This window comes from Bos grunniens, chromosome 10 (assembly GCF_055505025.1).
Source record: "Bos grunniens cultivar Pamir isolate PY7600 chromosome 10, Bosgru_T2T1.0, whole genome shotgun sequence".
NCBI lineage: Eukaryota > Metazoa > Chordata > Mammalia > Artiodactyla > Bovidae > Bos > Bos grunniens.
This window is the reverse complement of record NC_141174.1, coordinates 92898922-92920779: the sequence shown is the minus strand read 5'-3', so window position 1 is coordinate 92920779 and position 21858 is coordinate 92898922. Positions and strand designations below refer to the sequence as shown.

General features: G+C 37.4%; 1 protein-coding gene across 5 annotated transcripts in view; it reads right to left on the bottom strand.

The window, feature by feature from the left end:
* The window catches only part of AP3B1 (adaptor related protein complex 3 subunit beta 1), a 235814-nt gene that overhangs the window by 201729 nt on the left and 12227 nt on the right, over positions 1-21858 (bottom strand). For all 5 annotated transcript variants that reach the window (XR_015135511.1, XM_086323143.1, XM_086323144.1 and 2 more), the window contains exon 2: positions 4996-5071. Coding sequence is in view for 4 of the 5 variants with exons in the window: in XM_086323143.1 (XP_086179269.1) it covers positions 4996-5071 (76 nt within the window). In the remaining variant the exon portion in view is untranslated. The remainder of the gene's footprint in view (positions 1-4995; positions 5072-21858) is intronic.

Here is a 21858-nt window from a genome sequence, read left to right as displayed (position 1 = left end):
AGCTGAGCTACTAGGAAAGCCCAGATTTAATAAATTTCATTATAAATCCCAGTAAGATCAGTCCTGGGTGTTCACTGGAAGGAATGATGCTAAAGCTGAAACTCCAATACTTGGCCACCTCATGCAAAGCATTGACTCATTGGAAAAGACCCTGATGCTGGGAGGGATTGGGGGCAGGAAGAGAAGGGGACGACAGAGGATGAGATGGCTGGATGGCATCACCAACTCGATGGACATGAGTTTGAGTGAACTCCAGGAGTTGGTGATGGACAGGGAAGCCTGGTGTGCTGCGATTCATGGGGTCGCAAAGAGTCGGACACAACTGAGCGACTGAACTGAATGAACTGAACTGAAGGTTTTTTTTGGTAGAAACTGACAACCTTTCAAAATTTACAAGGAAATGCAAAGGATATAGCATAAACAAAGCTTTTTTTTTTAAGGAAGACTTCCAGTACTTTATTTTAAAGCTACAGAAATCAAGGGTGAGGTATTGGTAAACTGAGGGCCACAAAGACCCATGAACCAGAAGAGTTCAGAAGTGGGTCCACAAATACACAGTAAACTGATTGTCATTTGAGGCTGAAATTTGGTTGGGAAAGGAGAGTTTTTTAATAACAAACATTGAAATATTTAATAAAAATGGAGGCAAATTAGATATACATGTGTTAAAAAAACATTTGTCTCTTAATCTCACATCATACATAAGAAATAATGCAAACTAGATCTCAGACTTATACATAAAGGCTAAAAATGAGAGGGGAGATCTTTGCAATAAAGGAGCAGGCCAAGATGGCTTAAATAATAACTCATGCTCTGAATCTAATAAAAAAAACCTCAACACAAGACAAAATGAAAATTATAATACAACTTCACTTAAATATATAGATATATATCTACTTGAATTCCGCAAGAGTAAAATATTACAAATATTTCCATTAAAATCAGAAACAACACAGTGTTGTCTTCTACCATGCCTACTATTGAACATCATAGTGTAACTTAATTCATGCAAACAGAGAAGAGAAACGAGTAAGAGATAAAAATATCTGAAAATAAATCTGTCATAACTTCTGGATAATGCAATTAACTATACAAAAATCAAGCAAAGAAACCAAAAAACTATCAGATTTAAGAAAAGTTCACTGAGAAGGTCAAATACAAGAACAGAAAAGTCATTTGTTCTCCTATACACTAGTAATAATTAATTTTGAAAATATAATGAAAGGGACCATTCATAATGGCAAACGAAACTGAAAAGTACGTAAGAACGAATCTAGCAAGGAATGTTCAAGATTCCTTATGATTAGAAACTATAAGATATGAATATAATGCTACTGAAAGACAGGAAAAGAGTGGAGATGGAAATACACAAATTCCTATTACCCTAATCAAAATCCAAAAACAATTAACAGAACTTTACAATTTAATCCTAAAGTATACCTGGAAGATGAAATTTTTACTTTGTATATCTCAATATTATTTGAAAATTTACAAATACCTATTTGTGTCACTTGTCTAATAATTTTTTTCCAGGTCTATGGAGATATAATTGACATAGAATACTCTGTAAATTAAAGGTGCCAACAGGTACAAGAAAAAGATGTTGTTCAACATCAGTCATTATCAAGGAAATGTACATCAAATCTACAATGAGGTTACCACCTCAAACCTCTTAGAACTGCTATGAACAAAAAGACAAGACATAACAGGTGTTTGTGAGGATGTGGATAAAGGGAAACACTGTGCACTGCTGGTAAAGTAAACTGGTAATGTGAGCTATACCTTACATCTTTCTTACACACACACACATACATAAATGTGTCTGTGTTGTATATAAAATGGGATATTATTCAGCCATGAGAAAGGAAGAAATTCTGACATTTTTAACAATATGGATAAATCCTGAGGACATTATACAAAGTGTATACAAAGTGAAGGAATAATTTTTAATTAATAATCATTTTCCTACAGTTGTTGATCAAGTTCCAAATTTATATTTATATAAACTTCCTAATAAGAGAAAGTCTGTAACTACCAGACTAACTACTACCATAGTTATATTTATACTTCTTTATGATGTCTATTTACATATAAATTACATTTATAACACTCAAGTAGTCTAGATTGTTGAGAATATCCATTTTATTTATCAGTTTGAAACAGGAATATAGAAAAAAACTACCAAATATATCATTTTCATATTTAGGAATTTCAATAGCATCCTCAGACTTAGTGAAATAATTGACCTTAGAGGGATGTAAAACCAAAATTCAGTGAAATAATTAAGAGTACTGCCTGCTTTATATGGCACTGCAGGACTGTATCCTGCAGGTCTGCAAGCTGAAACCAATGTAAAGCAATCTTGACAACTGGATCTGTAACTTACAAGAATTTTATAAAAAACATTTAATACTCTCTTATTACTGTCAGAAAAATATAGGTAGGAAAATGAAAAATGATAAAATTAACATTTATTTAATATACTGTACCATAAAACATCAGAGTCATTGAGAATTAACTGATCAGGAGTAGTCTGAATGGACCTGCCTTATTCTCATCATTTGAAGTATCAAGCAAGCGTCTTTAGGGCTTCCCACGTAGCGCTAGTGGTAAAGAATGTGCCCTCCAATGAAAGAGACATAAGAGACTTGGATTCAGTTCCTGGGTTGGGAAAATCCCCTGCAGGAGGGCATGGCAACCCACTCCAGTATTCTTGCCTGGAGAATGCCATGGTCAGAGGAGCCTGGTGGGCTAAAGTCCATGGGGTGGCAAAGAGTTGGACACAGCTGAAGCGACTGAGCATGCGTGCATGCAAGCATCTTGTATATTCCTTGGTAAATTAATTCTAAGTCTGGATCAGCTTCCAAGGTTGTGTCCTTGGTACTTCTAATGTGGTGAATTATCTCCTAGAGTTCCTCTAATGTGAAGATTTTGGCAGCATCACTTCCTCTGGCATATCTTCAGCCTTTTCATCACAACCATTTTCCTCATTTATGTTGAAAAGCCTACCTTACTGAAGTGCCTCTAGCTACACGTCTGTGCATGCTCAGTCATGCCTGACTCTGCAATCCCATGGACTGTAACAGCCCGCCAGGCTCCTCTGTCCATGGGATTTCCCCGGCAGGATTTAGAGTCTCTCCAAAAGTGGCAGCATCAGCATGCCCACAGTCACCAACTTCTCCACAATTCCAGTTACATTCTACCTGAATTTCATTTCTAGTGTTATCACTTTTCATTTCCTTCCTGCATTTTTATCTTTGTTGATCAAATTCTTTTTTAAATCATTCATTTTGGTAAAATGTCAAGTGGGCTTCTCACTGGTAAACAAGGAGGGATCACTACTGCATGCTTTGCAGTCTGTACACAAGCTGAGCAACACACAGTGACCAACTGCTAAAAATAACTTTGAAAGAAGTGACATGACATACGCATATTTGTTATATATATAGTGAGTTGAGGACTGGAGAGTTAGTGATGAAACAGTATGCAATTACTAAGTCAATGTACCATGATAACTGAAATATAAACCTATTGTGAGGAGACTGGTGTTATTTAACTAAACTGTGGTGACTGAAATTCAAATCCCAAAGCCATGTAAAGCAAAGAACTACCTCCATAAACGCTATTATTATACGGTATAACATTGTGTGTGTGCTCAGTCACTCAGTCGTGTCCAACTATTTGTGGCCCCACAGACTGAAGTCTGCCAAGTTCCTCTGTCCAGGCAAGAATACTGGATTGGGTTGCCATTACCAACTTCAGGGGATCTTCCTGACCCCAGGGACCAAACCTGTGTCTCCTATGTCTTCTGCATTGCAGATGGATTCTTTATCTGCCGAGCCACTAGGGAAGACTTGGTTTAACATGAACAAATGAAAAATTTACCATAAACTCTTCAACCTTTGCCTCCATTACCAAATGACATAAATCTAAATAAAAGAATCAAGCAAGTTCTACAGGTATTATTAGTCCTTGACTTTTACATATTGGGTTTTCACAACAACAAACTTTTGAACACAGTAAATTCATATCTATAATCATCCTTCGTAAATGGGATTTGGATTTTAGAATGGAGATTTCAGACTCTCATATGGTGGCACTGTCTGCTGGAAAACAGTACTGCTTCAGCTGTGTTTACACCCTACTACAGTAGAGTTTATTTTTGCAATTACGTGAATTTACTACATTTTGACCTGATACAAAAAGTTCTGGAAAACAAAATCAGCAATGGTGGTGAAAAAAGCAGAGTAGTAGTAAGAAAGACAAGGTCTGACAAATTTAATTCCACTGAGACAAGCAAACTCTTTTAGCATCAGATAGTCACTGAATTAAGCCAGTTTTTTTTTACTGTCAGTACAAACAATCAAAAAAAAAAAAACAGGGCAAGATCCACACAAATTGCAAAAATATTTTTAAACTTATTATATAATCAGAAATTGCATTATATTTTTAATTCTGCCAGTAGAACCCCTTACATAATAATATTTTAGACTACTATCTGAATTTTGCATTACAACAGAAAAATAGAGAACATTTTTACATCTATTAATATTCATTAGAAGTTCTATGCTGATAAACTGAATAAACCATTTGTATTAGTAGTAAAGAAATTTGAAGATCAGAAGAAAGCATGCTCACAATTTTTAAGTCATAGAATGACCAAAAAAATATCCTTTGGCTCATTAGTATCCCTCTTTGTAGGAAGTCAAAATATTGTAGTATATAATCTTACTTTCTCTTCAACGTGATTAGCACTCTCTATTTGACAAAAGAAATATTTGAGAAACAGACAAGACAGAATTAGAACTCAAGTTTCTGAATTTTGTTACTTCATTACTTCTTCCAAAACATTTTAGACAGGAAATTCTAAGTTAATAATAAAGGGTAGATGCGAATGCTTGATTTGGTATTTAACATATTCTACAATATATATTTTTAGCATATCACTACTTGTCATTTGTTCAAAAGTCAAAATGATCTAATTATTTTACCTACCCCAACAATCCGTTTCATAGCATCCAATTTAGCAGAATCTTTGTTGCTCTCTAACATTTGCTTTAGATCTTCATTTCTACACACAAAAAAGAAAAATTGCATATTTAGATTTTATATGGCACAGGCATTAAAACATGTAATTTTAATAACATGATGTACATTACTACCAAATTATTTTCTTACTTGTAATTAAGTACATGTTTCTCATCTAACCCTACAAAATAATATCAAAGTGGTTAAATGGAATAGAACACTACCCTAACAAAGACATCTACAAGTTAAGTACAAATAAAAGTAGGAAAATCAGAACAAGACTCATGAAGTATGTCAATGTCAACATCTTGGCTGTGATGTTGTACTATAGTTTACCATTGAAGGAAACTGGGTAAAGGGTACACAGAATCGCTCTGTATTACTTTTTATACCTGTATATGAATCTACAATTATTTCAAAATCAGAAATTTAATTATGAAAAAGTTATATAACAATTATAACTCATTTATAAGATGACACACCAATTTTTTTAAATGGTCAAAAAAACCTAAACAGGCATTTCACACACACACACAAAAAGATTAGGAATACTGTTAAATACTTAAGGTCATTAACTATCAAAAATGCAAATTTAATGAGAAACCATTACACATCCATGAGAATAGATGAAATTAAGACAATGACAATAACAAATATTGCCAAGGCTATGGAGCAACTAGAACTCTCATACACTGCTGGTAGGAATGTAAAAGAATACAATCACTTTGGAAAATTGGGAGTTCCTTCCAAATTTAAACATAAACCTACTATGTGATCCAGTCATTCTACTTTCAGAGAAAGAAAAACATTCTACAGAATAACTTAAAGAATATTCACAGCAGCTTTATCCATAGCAAAAAACCAGAAACAATCTAAATGTCCATCAGCAAAATGGGATTTAGCCATACACTGGAATATTACTCACAAAGGAAAAAGAACCAACCACTGATACATGCAATAATATGGATGAAGTCTCAAAATTATTATGTGACTGAAAGACACCTGACACAAAAGACGATTATTGAATTAATTTAAAGTTCTAGAAAATGCAGTCTGTAGGGACAGAAGCAAGGTAGTGGATTCATAGGTAGAAGGAGAAATGGACAAAGGGACATTAGAAATTTCTTCCATAAGAAGATGGAAATGTTGTGTATCTTCTTAACTGTGGTAGTGATTTCACAGGTGTATACCTGTCAAAAACCCATCTGCTGCTACTGCTGCTAAGTCGCGTCAGTCGTGTCCAACTCTGTGCGACCCCAAAGACAGAAACCCAGCAGGCTCCTCTGTTCCCAGGATTCTCCAGGCAAGAACACTGGAGTGGGCTGCCATTTCCTTCTCCAATGCATGAAAGCGAGAAGTAAAAGTGAACTCGCTTAGTCGTGTCTGACTCTTAGCAGCCCCATGGACTATAGCCTACCAGGCTCCTCCGTCCATGGGATTTTCCAGGCAAGAGTACTGGAGTGGGGTGCCATTGCCTTCTCCGAAAACCCATCTAATTGTAATCTAAAATTGGGTAATTTGGTGTATGAGAATTATACCTCCATTAAAACGATATTAAAAAGTTTTTGTAGTATTTTATTCACATGTGTGAATAAGATATAAATACTCCAAAAGATTAAAAGACATCTGTTTCTGAGAAATACATTAGTAAGGATCTGATAAGCCACCATTATACATACTCTGAAATTAAGAGTATCACACTTAAGTCTCAAGCTTACTCAAGAATTTAAATCACTGAATCTTATTTTAGGACAGCACTGAAAAATCCTCTTAAATGACTATAAAGATTGTAGTATTACAAACTATAACTAATCACTTTGTACTCGTTATCAGTTTATGATTAGCAATTTTTAATAGTTTCTACAACAAACTCTCCAGAAAAGAGATTTTAAAAATTTACTCCACACAGCTTCATGCAATACGGTTCAAGGTGCTCGCATGCATGTGTGGACCCAAACAGAGCTTCTGAGATCAGAAGCTCTCTGATCTCAGCTTAAGCTTAAAAGTAGGTGAGAAGAGCTTCCTTAACTCCTCTAAATAGACATCCTTGACAAAAGTACTTTACATTTTACAAATTTAGGCCTAATACAGGCAGTAAGCACATACCAAGAATAAAAGATTGATCATGTGTTATTATGGGCTGAGTTGTGTCCCTTCCAAAATTCCTATGTTAAAATCCTAACCCTCAATACCACAGAATATGAATGTATTTGAAGAATCAATGAAGAGGTTAATTAAATTAAAATAGGTCAACATGGGTGGGCCCTCATCCAATATAAGTGATTTTTTATAGGAAGAGCAGGTTAGGACTGATTCACAAAGCCCAAAAGATGACCATGTGAGGGCACAGCAAGTAGGTGGCCGTCTTCAAGCTGGGGAGAGAGGCTTCAGCGGAAACCAAATCTGCCAAAACTGTGATTTGCAATTTCTAGCCTCCAGGATCTGGGGAAATAAATGTGTGATTAGGCCACTGAGTCTGTAGTATTTTGTTATGGCAGTCCTAGCAAACTAATACTGGAGTTAAATGTTGCTATGCTATGCTAAGTCACTTCAGTCGTGTCCAATTCTGTGCGACCCCACAGACGGCAGCCCACCAGGCTCCTGCGTCCCTGGGATTCTCCAAGCAAGAACACTGGAGTGGGCTGCCATTTCCTTCTCCAATGCATGAAAGTGAAAAGTCAAAGTGAAGTTGCTCAGTTGTGTCCGACTCTTAGCGACCCCATGGATTGCAGCCTACCAGGCTCCTCCGTCCATGGGATTTTCCAGACAAGAGTACTGGAGTGGGGTGCCATTGCCTTCTCCGGAGTTAAATGTTACAAACTGTCATTGCAGGAAAAATAAATAAAGGCAATGAGATTTATTATGAAAAAGTTACTCTTCCTTTCCAAGCAGCTCATAAAATTAAATACAATGGTGACCACTAGCAAGACACAATAAATAATCACAATAACTACTTTTCTCTAATTAAAAATATAGCTAGAAAACATACAAATAGTAAGAAAGTGACATATAAGAACTACATCTGAGGATATATAACAACCAAATATAAAATACTCCAATTGCTCACTGCAATGAACTCAGAATTCCTTCTTAAAACTCCCTGTTCTTTCACACTGCACTGTTAACTGAAAAGGAACAAAAATTCCTTTTGTTGAAATTTTTTGCGGCAGGACCCACAAATCAGGTTTTTTCCCCCTTCTACTTTTTGCTATTTTCCTATTTTACTTACTGACCATGTAGGCTTTTATATTTTTTTAAAAAACCTAAAAGAAACCTTTAAACACTTTTTGTAAATAAGAACTTGAAAAAAGGTAAAGTAATTAGATAAGTAAACAGAAAGAGTGACCACACACGTACATGTCAAAAAAAAAAATTTCATTTTCTCATGTCTGATCCCTTTTTTCCCCAAGAGTATTCTACCAATCTTCTCTACAAGTGTTATCTGGAGAGAAAAATGAGCAATGAAGAATAATGAAGTGTCAATTTTCAGGACATTCCAACCTCCAACTCCAGGTGTAATCTTATTCACGGCCTAATGAAAACTTGGTTTGTTCCTTATGCTACAGTTCCGTTCCCAAACACCTTCATGTCCTGACCCGCTCTCTTAAATTAAAAATAAGAAAACAGGGACCCGATATTAAAGTCAAAGGTTTTGCTCTTCATGGTTAACAGAAAAAAGATGGTCTTCAATAACAAATATAAATATCTTCAGTGTTAACATGGGGAGAAAGCTAATAACTTTGAGGTTCAGAGAAAAGAAACAAGAAAACTCCTAGGCACTGCTTCAACCTGATGTAATATTCAACTTCTCAGATATGTCATAAAGACCCATTGAAAATTCTGATATAAATCACATATCTCTACCCAAATTCTTCTTTGCTTGTCACCAAAACAGTAAAGATATGGGAAAGTTAATACCAAAACACCTCGTTTACTCTCAAGATATGTTCACTTGTACTGAGCCATTTTAGGTCTACCTCCTTCACTATATAGATTCAAATATGGTCAATTAACATGTATTACTATATTAATCTTAAGAATTTAGTTTTATAGTTTTGAAAAATCTAAATAAGGAACAAAAAGAAATTCTTTGTGTGAAACATCAAGAGTTGATTCAAAACAATGCTGAATTAGCAATATTTTCATTGATTGTACCAAAAACCAATCCAAATACTGCTTTTTTAATTTACCTAGTTCTTCATTTATCTACTTACCTGTAGCTTTTCAGCTTTTGAGTATTAAAATACAACTTTATTTTTACATAAGTGACATCTTGTGGTGTTAAGTGGTATAACTTTTCCTTTCATGTTCAAAATATGCTTGTTTTTATAGTTTTAAGAACTGAAGAAAAATAACTGGAAAGTTAAAGAAAATCTTACTGGTACCAAGTCTTACTGGTACCAAGAAGTCACTTTTACTTCAGCACTGTGTAAAGCAGCAACTATTCAAAAAGCAAATTTTGAACAATTACCCTTTCAGAACTTAAGAAGTAGTAAAGCTTTTACCGTGTATAAATTACCTCTTTTTTAAAAATCTGCAATCCATAACTCATTAAAACCTCCTACTCCTTTGAATGACTGTGTAGATTAAGGGGAAAACTAACACTGCAGCACTGCACACTGTCTCAGCGCTTCTCCTGATCTGTTCTGAGGAGGACTCGTCCAAGAACCATTACCAGCGCACAAATTCTTGCCATTAATCCATAGGAGATATAAACAGAATCTGAGAGACTATACTTAGGGCACTTCAACAGTGTAGTTATATATGTTTGAATGTAACAGAAAACTAGGGCTAGCATTTTGCATGCTTTTTCCAGAAATTCATTTTTTATTGTATTTTACAGAAGTATCTATCCATAATGGATTGGAAATTTAAAAGAAAAAAAAGGGCCCTTCACCAGTTTGAGAGCACTGTACTACATAATTACTTCCTTTTCTCTCAAAAGAATCACAAAAATTTGGGTACTATAGAAAGTAACACTTGAATTTTAAATCCAGGAATGATGGATTGGGAAAAGTGATGAAAAGTGATTTCCCATCGGCAGTAAAGTACATCCTCAAAAGGACGCATCAAAAATCTTTGAAGGGGGAGGACTGAAACTTTCTCAGTTCAGTTCAGTTCACTCAGTCGTGTCCAACTCTTTGCGACCCCATGAACCGCAGTATGCCAGGCCTCCCTGTCCATCACCAACATCCAGAGTCCACCCAACCCCATGTCCATTGAGTTGGTGATGCCATCCAACCACCTTATCCTCTGTCATCCCCTTCTCCCCCTGCCCTCAATCTTTCCCAGCATCAGGGTCTTTTCAAATGAGTCAACTCTTAGCATCAGGTGGCCAAAGTATTGGATTTTCAGCTTTAACATCAGTCCTTCCAATGAACACCCAGGACTCATCTCCTTTAGGATGAACTGGTTGGATCTCCTTGCAGTCCACAGGAGTCTCAAAAGTCTTCTCCAACACCACAGTTCAAAAGCATCAATTCTTCGGCGCTCAGCCTTCTTCACAGTCCAACTCTCACATCCATACATGAACACTGGAAAAACCACAGCCTTGACTAGATAGAGCTTTGTTAGCAAAGTAATATCTCTGCTTTTGAATATGCTATCTAGGTTGGTCATAACTTTCCATCCAAGGTGTAAGGGTCTTTTAATTTCATGGCTGCAGTCACCATGTGCAGTGATTTTGGAGCCCAGAAAAATAAAGTCAGCCACTGTTTCCACTCTTTCCCCATCTATTTGTTATGAAGTGATAGGAACAGATGTCATGATCTTAGTTTTCTGGATGTTGAGCTTTACGCCAACTTTTTCACTCTCCTCTTTCACTTTCATCAGGAGGCTCCTTAGTTCTTCTTTACTTTCTGCCATAAGGGTGGTGTCATCTGCATATCTGAGGTTATTGATATTTCTCCTGGCAATCTTGATTCTCGGTGGCGGCTGAGAGGAGCTACCCCAGGCCTGAGGCCGGGGGCGGCGGCAGAGAGGAGCTACCCCACGTCCAAGCTCAGAGGCGGCAGCCGAGAGAAGCTACCCCACGTCTGACGTAAGGAGCAGTGGCTCCGCTTTGCTGGAACAGCCAAAAGGAGCTACCTCACGTCCAAGGGAAGAGAAACCCAAGTAAGAGGTAGGCACTGAGAGAGGGCATCAGAGGGCACACAGACTGAAACCACAATCACAGACAACAGGCCAATCTGATCACACGGACCACAGCCTTGTCTAACTCAGTGAAACTAAGCCATGCCATGTGGGGCCACCCAAGACGGACGGGTCATGGTGGAGAGGTCTGACAGAATGTGGTGCACTGGAGAAGGGAATGGCAAACCACTTCAGTATTCTTGCCTTGAGAACCCCGCGAACAGTATGAAACTTTCTCAAGCCTCACCAAAATATTCTAAATCGTGGGCACCTCTTCACGCTTTGACAACTACTCAAGTAAAAGATGCTTCAACTCCAAAAGGTCCACTGTATACACGAATGCTGCTCCTCAGTCGCCCACGTGTGTCCGATTCTTTGTGACCCCATGGACTGCAGCCACCAGGCTCCTCTGTCCTTGGGGCTCTCCAGGCAAGAACACCGGAGTGGGCTGCCAATTCCTTCTCCATATACATGAATAGGCATGTAGAATATGTAGGGAAAAAAAGGCTGGGAACAAGAGTCAAAATTTACTTGCATAGGTATGAATAGGTATGCAGAAAAAAAGAGGCTGGAAACAAGAGCCAAAATTCACTTTTTTCTAGCACTGTGCAGCTAAAGGCACTGCACTTCATAATGAGTTTCAGTGCACAAGGTGAAACCTCATAACTCTCCTTGGATGACACTCAAAACTTTATGTGGTTTTGGGCACAAAGTATTAATTAATAAACACAAAAGTGAGTAAAACCAGAAAGTTCCAACTACCGAATCATCCATTTCTTAACTCTCCAAAGGGAGAAACCATAAATTATCCAACTAAATATGAACTTTTTCTACTATACTCTCCACAAAACTAAAAAAGAATAGTCTACAATTGCTATCACAACACCCTCAGTCCTTGGTAATCTTCGTTTTCTCTCTGCTCTTCTATAAAAATTTCTTTCACAAAAGTAACAAATAACCTCCTTCTTTAAAAATCCAATGCAAAAAATCTCACAAATACTTTTAGATGATTTGATATTTGATATAACTGACTACTTCTCTTCTATCTCTAAAATCCTTCTTCCCTTAGATTCTGTAATTCTCCATTCTCATTTGGTTCTAATCTGCATTTGTGACACACCAATGAACAAAAATGATGAAAATCCCTGCCCTTGTAGAGTTTTCATTTTAATAAGTAAAAGAGACAACAAACAAACATAATAAAAGAATAAATTTTAAAATCATGGGATGATATGAGGGAAAAACAGAGCAAAGGCAGAGAGAATGCAGAAGGGAAAGGAAGAGGCAGTTTTAAACAGGGTGGTCAGAATAGGTTAAATAAGGAAATATCTGAACAAACATTTGCCAAGTGAGGGAGTCAGTCGTACTGATACTGGAGGGGAGGGACAGAGAAAGAGCACTCTAGGCAGAGACTCTAGGCAGAGCAGAGGAAGGAAGGCAAATAATACTAAAGGCAAATAATTCACCCTGAATGAAGTTAGGAACCACAGGAGGGTGATGAATACAGAAGTCATAGTCTAATACACAAACAGAATCATTCTGGCTGTTATGTTTAGAAGACACTGTAGGCACTTCCAGATCTGTCCGTGGTGCTCTTACTTGTAAGACACTAAACCTGCCACAGAAAATGACTATAAAAACTGGGAAAAACAAGGTAACTTTCTCAAGTCATCCAGGCAGAACTTAAGGGGCCAAGATCATGGAAGGAATGGAAGCACATAAAGTGGGCTCTTTATTCACATCAGCTTTTTCCCCAACTGCATTTCTCAAATCACTATCTGGGAGAATAGAATCCAAGGATAAAAATGACAGTTTTAAAAGACTAAAGAGACAAAGGTTAATGTTTGTGGCTACCAAAGGAACTGGAACTTGAAGGGTGAAACTACAGGGGAGGGAACCAGTGAAAAGGCACAAAAAATCTGTGCAAAGTCCCTTCAGTAGTTGACCACGTTTTCAGAGTAAGAATGTGGGAAATCCAGCAGAAAACAACAGTGGCTGGGAGGTTACAGATTAATACCTGAGCAGAGTTCAGCAACCACACACTGCAGGGAAGAGTAGCTGGAAACCAAGTCTCTCAAGGAGACGTGGTGGTGGTCTGGTTCCTCAGTCGTGTCTGACTCTCTTGTGATCCCATGAACTGTATGCCCGCCAGGCTCCTCTGTCCATGGGATTTCCCAGGCAAAAATACTGGAATGGGGTGCCATTTCCTTCTCCAGGGAGGTGTTGGTAAATACCCTGGCCTTTCTTTCAGTTAAGACCACAGGAGGGGCACAATTGAAAAGTAAGGATACTTCTTAGGAGTATAAGAAAAATTGAAATAGACAAAACCTATTTAAAAGCCTAAAACTGAACTTAAACAAGACCAAAGTGCTCTGCTAGCACTGTACTCGGAGAAGGCAATGGCACCCCACTCCAGTACTCTTGCCTGGAAAATCCCATGGGAGGAGGAGCCTAGTAGGCTGCAGTCCATGGGGTCGCTAAGAGTCGGACATGACTGAGCGACTTCACTTTCACGCACTGGAAAAGGATGGCAACCCACTCCAGTGTTCTTGCCTGGAGAATCCCAGGGATGGGGGAGCCTGATGGGCTGCCGTCTATGGGGTCGCACAGGGTGGGACACGACTGAAGGGACTTAGCAGCAGCAGCAGCAGCACTATACTGTCAGAAAGAACAAAAAACAAAACACACAATCCTCTTTGGAAGACATCATTCAGAGATTCATCTATGTTCCTGATTACCCAGCATCTGATCAAAACTTAAGAGACACACTAAAAACAGGAACAAATGACAGGAAAGAGAGAGGAAGGGTGGAAGGAAAGAGGGAAGGAGAGAAGGCAGAGAAAAGACAAAAAGGAATAGAAAGAGATCCAGGGTAACTCACAAACTAGTTACTAAACAGGGATTTTTAAACCACTACAATTAATATGGCAGGAAAATACAGGAAAAGATGGATAAAAGAGACAAAATAATAGAGAATGTCAATAAAGTAGTAAAATCTATACAAAATAATCAAATGAACATTCAGAAATTAAAAGTATAGTTTATGAAATGAAGAACTCACTAGATAGGTTTAAGAGCAGACTGAAAATAGCAGAAGATAACAGGACTACTGAAAGTGAAGGCAGGTCAAGAGGAGATACGCAATCTGAAGCCCCAAAAAATACAAGAATGGAAAACACTGAATAGCACATCAGAGACATGTATTAATATAATCAGAATATCTACCATACCTAAAAAGAGGGCGGAGAGACAAGTGAAAAATGAAAGCTGCTCAGTCGTGTCCGACTCCTTGTGACTCCATGGACTCTATAGAATTCTCCAGGCCAGAATACTGGAGTGGGTAGCCTTTCCCTTCTCCAAGGGCTCTCCCCAACCCAGGGACTGAACGCAGGTCTCTCGCATTGCAGGCGGATTCTTTACCAGCTGAGCCACAGGGAAGCCCAAGAACACAAAAGTGGGTAGCCTATCCCTTCTCCAGCAGATCTTCCAGACTCAGATTCTTTACCAACTGAGCTATCAGGGAAACCCCAAAAAGAATGGGACAAAAGCAATATTTCAAAGGCTAATGGCTAAGAATTTTTCTAAACTGATGAAAGACGTAAACGTACTATATATTTTAAAATCTTAAAAAAAAAAGGAAAAACATAAAGCCATACACATGGAGACAGACAGACACACACACACACACGCACACACGCACGCACGCACGCACGCACACGGTCTAGAATAGTCAAACAGCTGAAAATCAAAAGATAATGAGAAAAATCTTTAATACATACATACAAAAAAAAAAAAAAGACATTTCCTTAAGGAAAGGGTCAACAAAACTTTTCAATAAAGGGCCCAATATTTTACGCATTACATGCCATACCATCTCTGAGGACTGTAAAGTAAAATCAGTTAATACAATACATAAATAAATGGGCTGGCTGTGTTCTAATAAAACTTTACACATATGAGGATTTCCAGGTGGCACAGTGGTAAAGAATCCACCTGCCAATGCAGAAGACACAAGAGACACGGGTTTGATCCCTGGGTTGGGAAGATCTCCTGAACCAGGAAATGGCAACCCATTCCTGTATTCTTGCCTGGAAAATTCAAAAGACAGAGGAGCCTGGCAGGCTCCAGTCCATATGTTCACGTAGAATCAGATACTACTAAGCGACTGAGCACGCATGCACAAATGCACAGGCCATAGTTTATTAATCCTTGTTTTAAAAGGATCAACAATAATACTGACAGCCAATTTTTCAAAAGAATTTACAGACATCAGAAGACAATCAAATGACATCTTTAAAAAGCTGAAAGAAAAAAGGCCAACAAACAATTCTATACCCACTGAAAGAAAATATGCTTCAAAGCTGAAGGTGAAAAAAAGTGATTTTCAGACCAATAACTTCTGAGGATCTGCTGCCAGGATATAAAAGGATATCATTTCAAAAGGAAGATAACTCTAAATTTACATGGGATTTATTCTCAATTTATACATTTCATCTATAAAGGAAAACTTCCATCTATAAAGCAGAACTAATAGAAGAAAGACATATATCCACGAGCATGACTGGCACTCTTAACACACCTCTCTTAGAACAAGCAGATAAAAAAATTCAATAAAGATGTAGATAATATGAACACAAATAACCAGCTTAACCTGACATGCATAGAACAGTATATCCAACAACTGCAGAATAAACATTCTTTTCGAGTGCACACAGAACATTACTTATCAAAGTAAAATTATATGCTGGATAAGATCTTAACAAATTTCAAAGATCTAAAATCACTTAGGGTACATGGAATCTAACTAAAAATCCATAAAAGGATTCATAAAATCCATAAAACTAGAAAATGCTCAGATGTTTGGAAAGATAAGCAACACACTTTAAATAACCTATGGGTCAAAGAAAAAATCATCAGGGATATTAGAAAATATTTTGAACTGACCAACAAAATTGCAACAGCTCACAACTCATGATATACAGCAAAAGCAGCACTTAGAAGTAAATTTATATTTCAAATTGGAAGGACTGATGCAGAAGCTGAAACTCCAATACTTTGGCCACCTGATGCGAAGAACTGACTCACTGGAGAAGACCCTGATGCTGGGAAAGACTGAAGGCAGGAGGAGAAGGGGACGACAGAGGATGAGATGGTTGGATGGCATCACCGACTCAATGGACGTGAGTTTGGGTGAACTTGGGCAGTTGGTGATGGGCAGGGAGGCCTGGCGTGCTGCATTTCATGGGGTCGCAAAGAGTTGGACATGACTGAGCAACCGAACTGAACTGAAATGCAATATAAAAGAAGAAAGATTGAATATCAATATTCTAGGCTTCCATTTCAGGAAACTAGAAGAACAACAGCAAGTTAAACTCAAAGAACAAGTAAAGAAATAAAGAATAAGGGGAGAATTCAATACAATAGAAAGCAACTACAACAGATAAAAATCAACAAAACTAAAGGGTGGTATCCTTCACACAAGTTGTTAAGAAAACTTAATGAGATCATTGTAAAGCACTCACCACCGGGCCTAGCACATTCATTTATTCGGTATGTACTAAGTTCCAGGGACTGTTCTAAGTACTGGGACTTACATTCTAAGTGAGAATGCAGGGGAGCCGGGTAAGGGTGAGGGGGAATGACAGAAATGACATAAGAGGGAGGGAAGGAGGGAAGGAGAGAGGGAAAGGGAAGGGAAACAAATATAAACAGAATAAGCACCATTCAAATAATTAAAATAGGATAATGCAATTAAAGTAAGACTAGGCAATCACAAAAGATCTCTATAGGTAGAAGTGATCAATTAAGCTGAGATCTCAAAAGACAAGGAGCCAACCACAGGAATTTTGCAAAGATACATGGCAGGAATAAACACAGATAATAAAGACCAAAAGAAGGTCTATAAACGTACACAATGGTCGTTTTCTCAAATACACTAAACACACAATAAATATTAGTTGAAAGAATAAGTGAACATAAGCTATATGCTAACTGTGTTCCTTAAAGGACTACCGGAAAACTCTAAGGTTTCACTGGATGCTCAAAATGGTCCACGACCCCAATTAAAGTTAAAAACTAAGCATACATCTTCCATGTATACATTCTACATGTGCATGTTTTAAAAACCATGATGTCATATATACATCATACAAAGTCTCCACATTTGCCAAACCCTTTACCAAAGTCCTCAGCTACTACTCTGTTGGCAGGCAGCAGGAAGTAGATTTTACTTTTGCTCAGGATATAAGGAATACTTTCTAGAATGTGACTACTCATCCTTAAAGTTTTAAAGGAACTATCACAGAGCCATTCAGCTACTTAGGAACAAGCTAAGTCTTTTTTCTATTTAACAGCACCATAAACCAAAGTTGCCACCTTTTTAATAAAAGATTAAAAAGATTTAAAAGGCTCATGGAGTCTCAAAAGTCATTTAAATTTGATAAACACAGAAAGTTTTAAAATTTTTGCACTAAGAATAAGTGAATTTGGAATTTAACTCGTAAGAGAGCTAATTTCCTTAGAATACAAAAGACCCTTAACTAATCAACAAGAATCGATCCAACAGGGAAATGGACAGAGGACATATAAGGTATTTCATTGAGAAAATAAAACCAATAAATATGAGGGAGAAGATGTAATGCACTAACAATTATAAAGATTTGCTGTAATAACATTTTAAAATGTTATAATATATATTATAATTTGGTAATATTATACATATATTCTGAAAGAGATCAGCCCTGGGATTTCTTTGGAAGGAATGATGCTAAAGCTGAAACTCCTGTACTTTGGCCACCTCATGCGAAGAGTTGACTCACTGGAAAAGACTCTGATGCTGGGAGGGATTGGAGGCAAGAGGAGAAGGGGACGACAGAGGATGAGATGGCTGGATGGCATCACTGACTCGATGGACGTCTCAGTGAACTCCGGGAGTTGGTGATGGACAGGGAGGCCTGGCGTGCTGCAATTCACGGGGTCACAAAGAGTCGGACACGACTGAGCAACTGATCTGATCTGATCTGATACATATATATAATTATTTGGTTTACACATTTTTTTCTAGAAGAATACACAAGAACTTTTTCATTGTGATTATCTCAGGGGGGTACAGGGGAAGTGATACATCTCGATTGCTAACATGCCTTACATTGATAACATATAATTAATTTATCTGAAAGCAGTATTGTTTTCTTGAACTTAAAACATTATTTATTTATTTTAGTATCGCAGAGTCTCTAGGAAGCATGTGGAGTTATTCACTATTTAATTAATAAGGAAACTGAAGCTCAGAGAATATAAGGATAATGTGCAAGTAAAAAATTACACATGTAAGAAATTCTAAACATAATTTTCAAGTATACCACCACAGAATTAGGGAACAGCAGAGCAAAGAATTAAACTTGAGTCTTGTTTTGAAATCCAACATTCTTCCCATTTACCACATTGCTATGAATTTCTAAAGTTGAGTATACTAAGAAAACATTTCAAGAATTATAGAATAAGTATAAAATCCATAACCTATGGTGCCACAATACTTCCCTAATTTTTATAATCAACCACAAGAAAACTTGCATTTTTTTTCTCTTAAATTCAAAATTTTGTGAAAAGAAAATTGATCACTGGAGCCATAATAAACACTAATTCTAACTATTCTCAGTAGTAGTCTAAAGCATCTGTGATACACTTTTGTCTAAGTCAAAATAAATTTTATTTTCACTGACATTACTTGACTATATTTGGTTAACATTATCTCATGTAGATTCATCAGCTCAAAATTAATTAGTATTACAGAATAGTGTATTCCATCCAAACAATTCATCTTTGTTGGCTCACATGCCCCAATGATACTGGCATGCCAGTGTAACAATGGGCATGGTGCCACAGGAGCAGATGGGCATAAACACAGACATGCCAAAGAGTCAGTGTCTGCATCAAGTATGAGTATTACTATTAGATTTTCCTCCAAGAAATTCATAAACTACAGTAAAATAAATACAAGTTTTCTACTATGCTCATAAGATATGCCAACTCAAAGCTAGATTAATTTTTAAATCCTTAAAAAGAAAAAAATCAACTTTCCAAGGCCACAGAAGGCAAGTTTTCCATCTGATGAGTTTGGATTAGCCTTCTGTTTAGGGAATTGAGGAAACCAATATGCAATCTCTACCTTAGATAAGCTGTGTCCCTGAAGCACTTGAAAATCTCAGTAAAAAATTCAGTTTTGAAAAAATCACTTGGCACTGTTCTCAAAGCGAAACAGTTCCGGAATCTGTTGAACAACAATGTGAGTACACTTGACACTAAGGGACTATACACATAAAAATGGTTAAGACGGTAAATTCTATGCTATATATTTTTTAATCACGATTTTTTACAAAAGTCACACAGCCCTATCAAGTTTCCTGATGAAGGCCATGTAGGCCTAGAAACAGAAAAAAGTCCTACAATTTCCTATGACAGGAAAAAAAAAATCTGAAAATGCAAATCACTGAGCTTTACATGTTCATTTTAAATTCTGCATTCTGTTGGAAAACTACTGTAATTTTCAAAAGATTAATTTATTTCCACACGTATTTTTAAATTTTTAAAATATAAAACACATGATATTGACCAAATAATACTGAACATTTTTATAATTTTTACCATATTAATGAAAAGTTTTAAAATACTAAAAATGCTAAAAAAAAAGGGGGGGGGGGGATCATTTGTAATCACTATTATCCAAAATCATCTGTTAAGTACTATATAAGGTACCAAGAAAGATGGCTGTGTGTGTGTGTGTGTGTGTGTGTAAACAAAACCTATCTCTGACTTCCAGAAACTTAACTACATTTTGTTTTTAAAGAAATGTTCAAGGGTCCAATCACCTTGGGAAATCCAATCTGTTATTTTGTAACTGTTGATACTGTCAGACAGGCAGAAAATTTAAGAACTATTTTTAACTTTACTTACTATTTTTTGAGATTTTTTTTTTTATGTGGACCATTTTAAAAGTTTTTATTGAATTTGTTACACTATTATTGCTGTCTTATGTTTTGGTTTTCTGGCCACCAGCCATGTGGGATCGTAACTCCCTGACCAGGGATCGCGCTTGCACCCCCAGCATTGGAAGGTGAAGTCTTAACCACCAGACTGCCAGGGAAGTCTCTAATTTACTTTTAACTGACCACAGCATTTCTATCATCTTATGGCTGCCAAACTTCTGTCTCTAGCCTAAGCCTTCCCTAAGCTTGACTCATGTATCCAACTGTCTATTTAGCGTCTCCACTCGGATGCCTAATAGGTGTCTCTCACTCAACGTGCTCAAGCTCCTGAACATCTCCCCTCTTTAAAAAGTTCCTCTATATACAGTCTTCTTCATTTCAGATGATACCAATCCCAAACTTCCAGCTATTTAGGCAAAAAACTTGTGTCCATCCTTGATATCTTTTTCTCTCACACACCACCATCCAAACCATCAGCAAATTTCACCGGATCTACTTTCAAAATATGTCCAGAATCCAATCACTGCTCCCCACTACCACCAATGGGACTGAGGCATCACCTTCTCTTGCCTGATCACCGTAGGGTGTCCCTGCTGGTCCCTGCCTCAGATCTGCAGTCTATTCCTAGTTCAGGAGACAAAGCGATATATTAAAAACGTAAGTTGGGTCATCTCACTCTTCAGTTCAAAACCCTCCAATGGTTTCCTTCTCACACAGAGTAAAATCCAAGTCCTTACAAGGATGTACAAAAAACCCTACACAATCTGGTCCTTATCTCTCTGATCTCATCTACTACTGCCCCCCTTCCTTCATTCACTCTGTGCAGACATACTGGCCTCTTTGCTACGCTCCCAGGTCAGAAATTCTTCTGCCTCAGAGCCTGAGCACACACAATTCCTCTCACTGAAGACTTCTTTCTCCCCAGACATCTGCCAGTCACTCCCTCACCTACTTCAGGTATTCACAAGCATCTTTTCTTCACCCTGGTATTTCAAACTCAACCCAACCTTCATCTTAATTCTCTATCCTCTTTCCCTGCCTTATTTTCCTCTACAGAGCTCCCTGTTATCAAATGATTGACCATATATTGACTTATTTTATTGCTTATCTTCTTCAGATTGGAATATACTCCATGAAAGCATGCATTTTGCCCACTGACTGATTAATCCCGAGCACTAAAAAGAGTACCAAGCATAAGAAAGCACTCATATTTGTTAAATCCGTTGTTACCTCTATATTTTTTAGGTTATAGAAAGAAACATTAGAAATGAATAAAAAAAGGTCTCAAGTATCCTACAGACCATAACCTCTTTGAAAAAACAAATACATCTGGCAGCACACAATAGGCACTTAATAATGACTGACTTCTAAATGCTCATTCTGCTTAAAACCTTCCAATGGCTTCTCTTCACACTCAAGAGTAAAATCCAAAGTCCTTACAAGGCCCTACACAATCTGGCCCCCAACCTTCTACCGTTCCCCCTACCTTCCCACCCCCATAGTACTAAAATTTCCCCCTCATTCTTTATGACTACATCCTTAACCTAGGCTTTAAGAATTTTAAGTAACCTGTTCCTAGAGTAAAGCTCTGCCAACCCATCATCTTGGGACCAGCCTTATTCATAAGCCTCTCGCTTATCCAGCTGGCATGCCACCTCACTCAGCTGCCAGATTAAAGACACTGACCTTCTAATTAGGTCAGTCCCTATCAGCA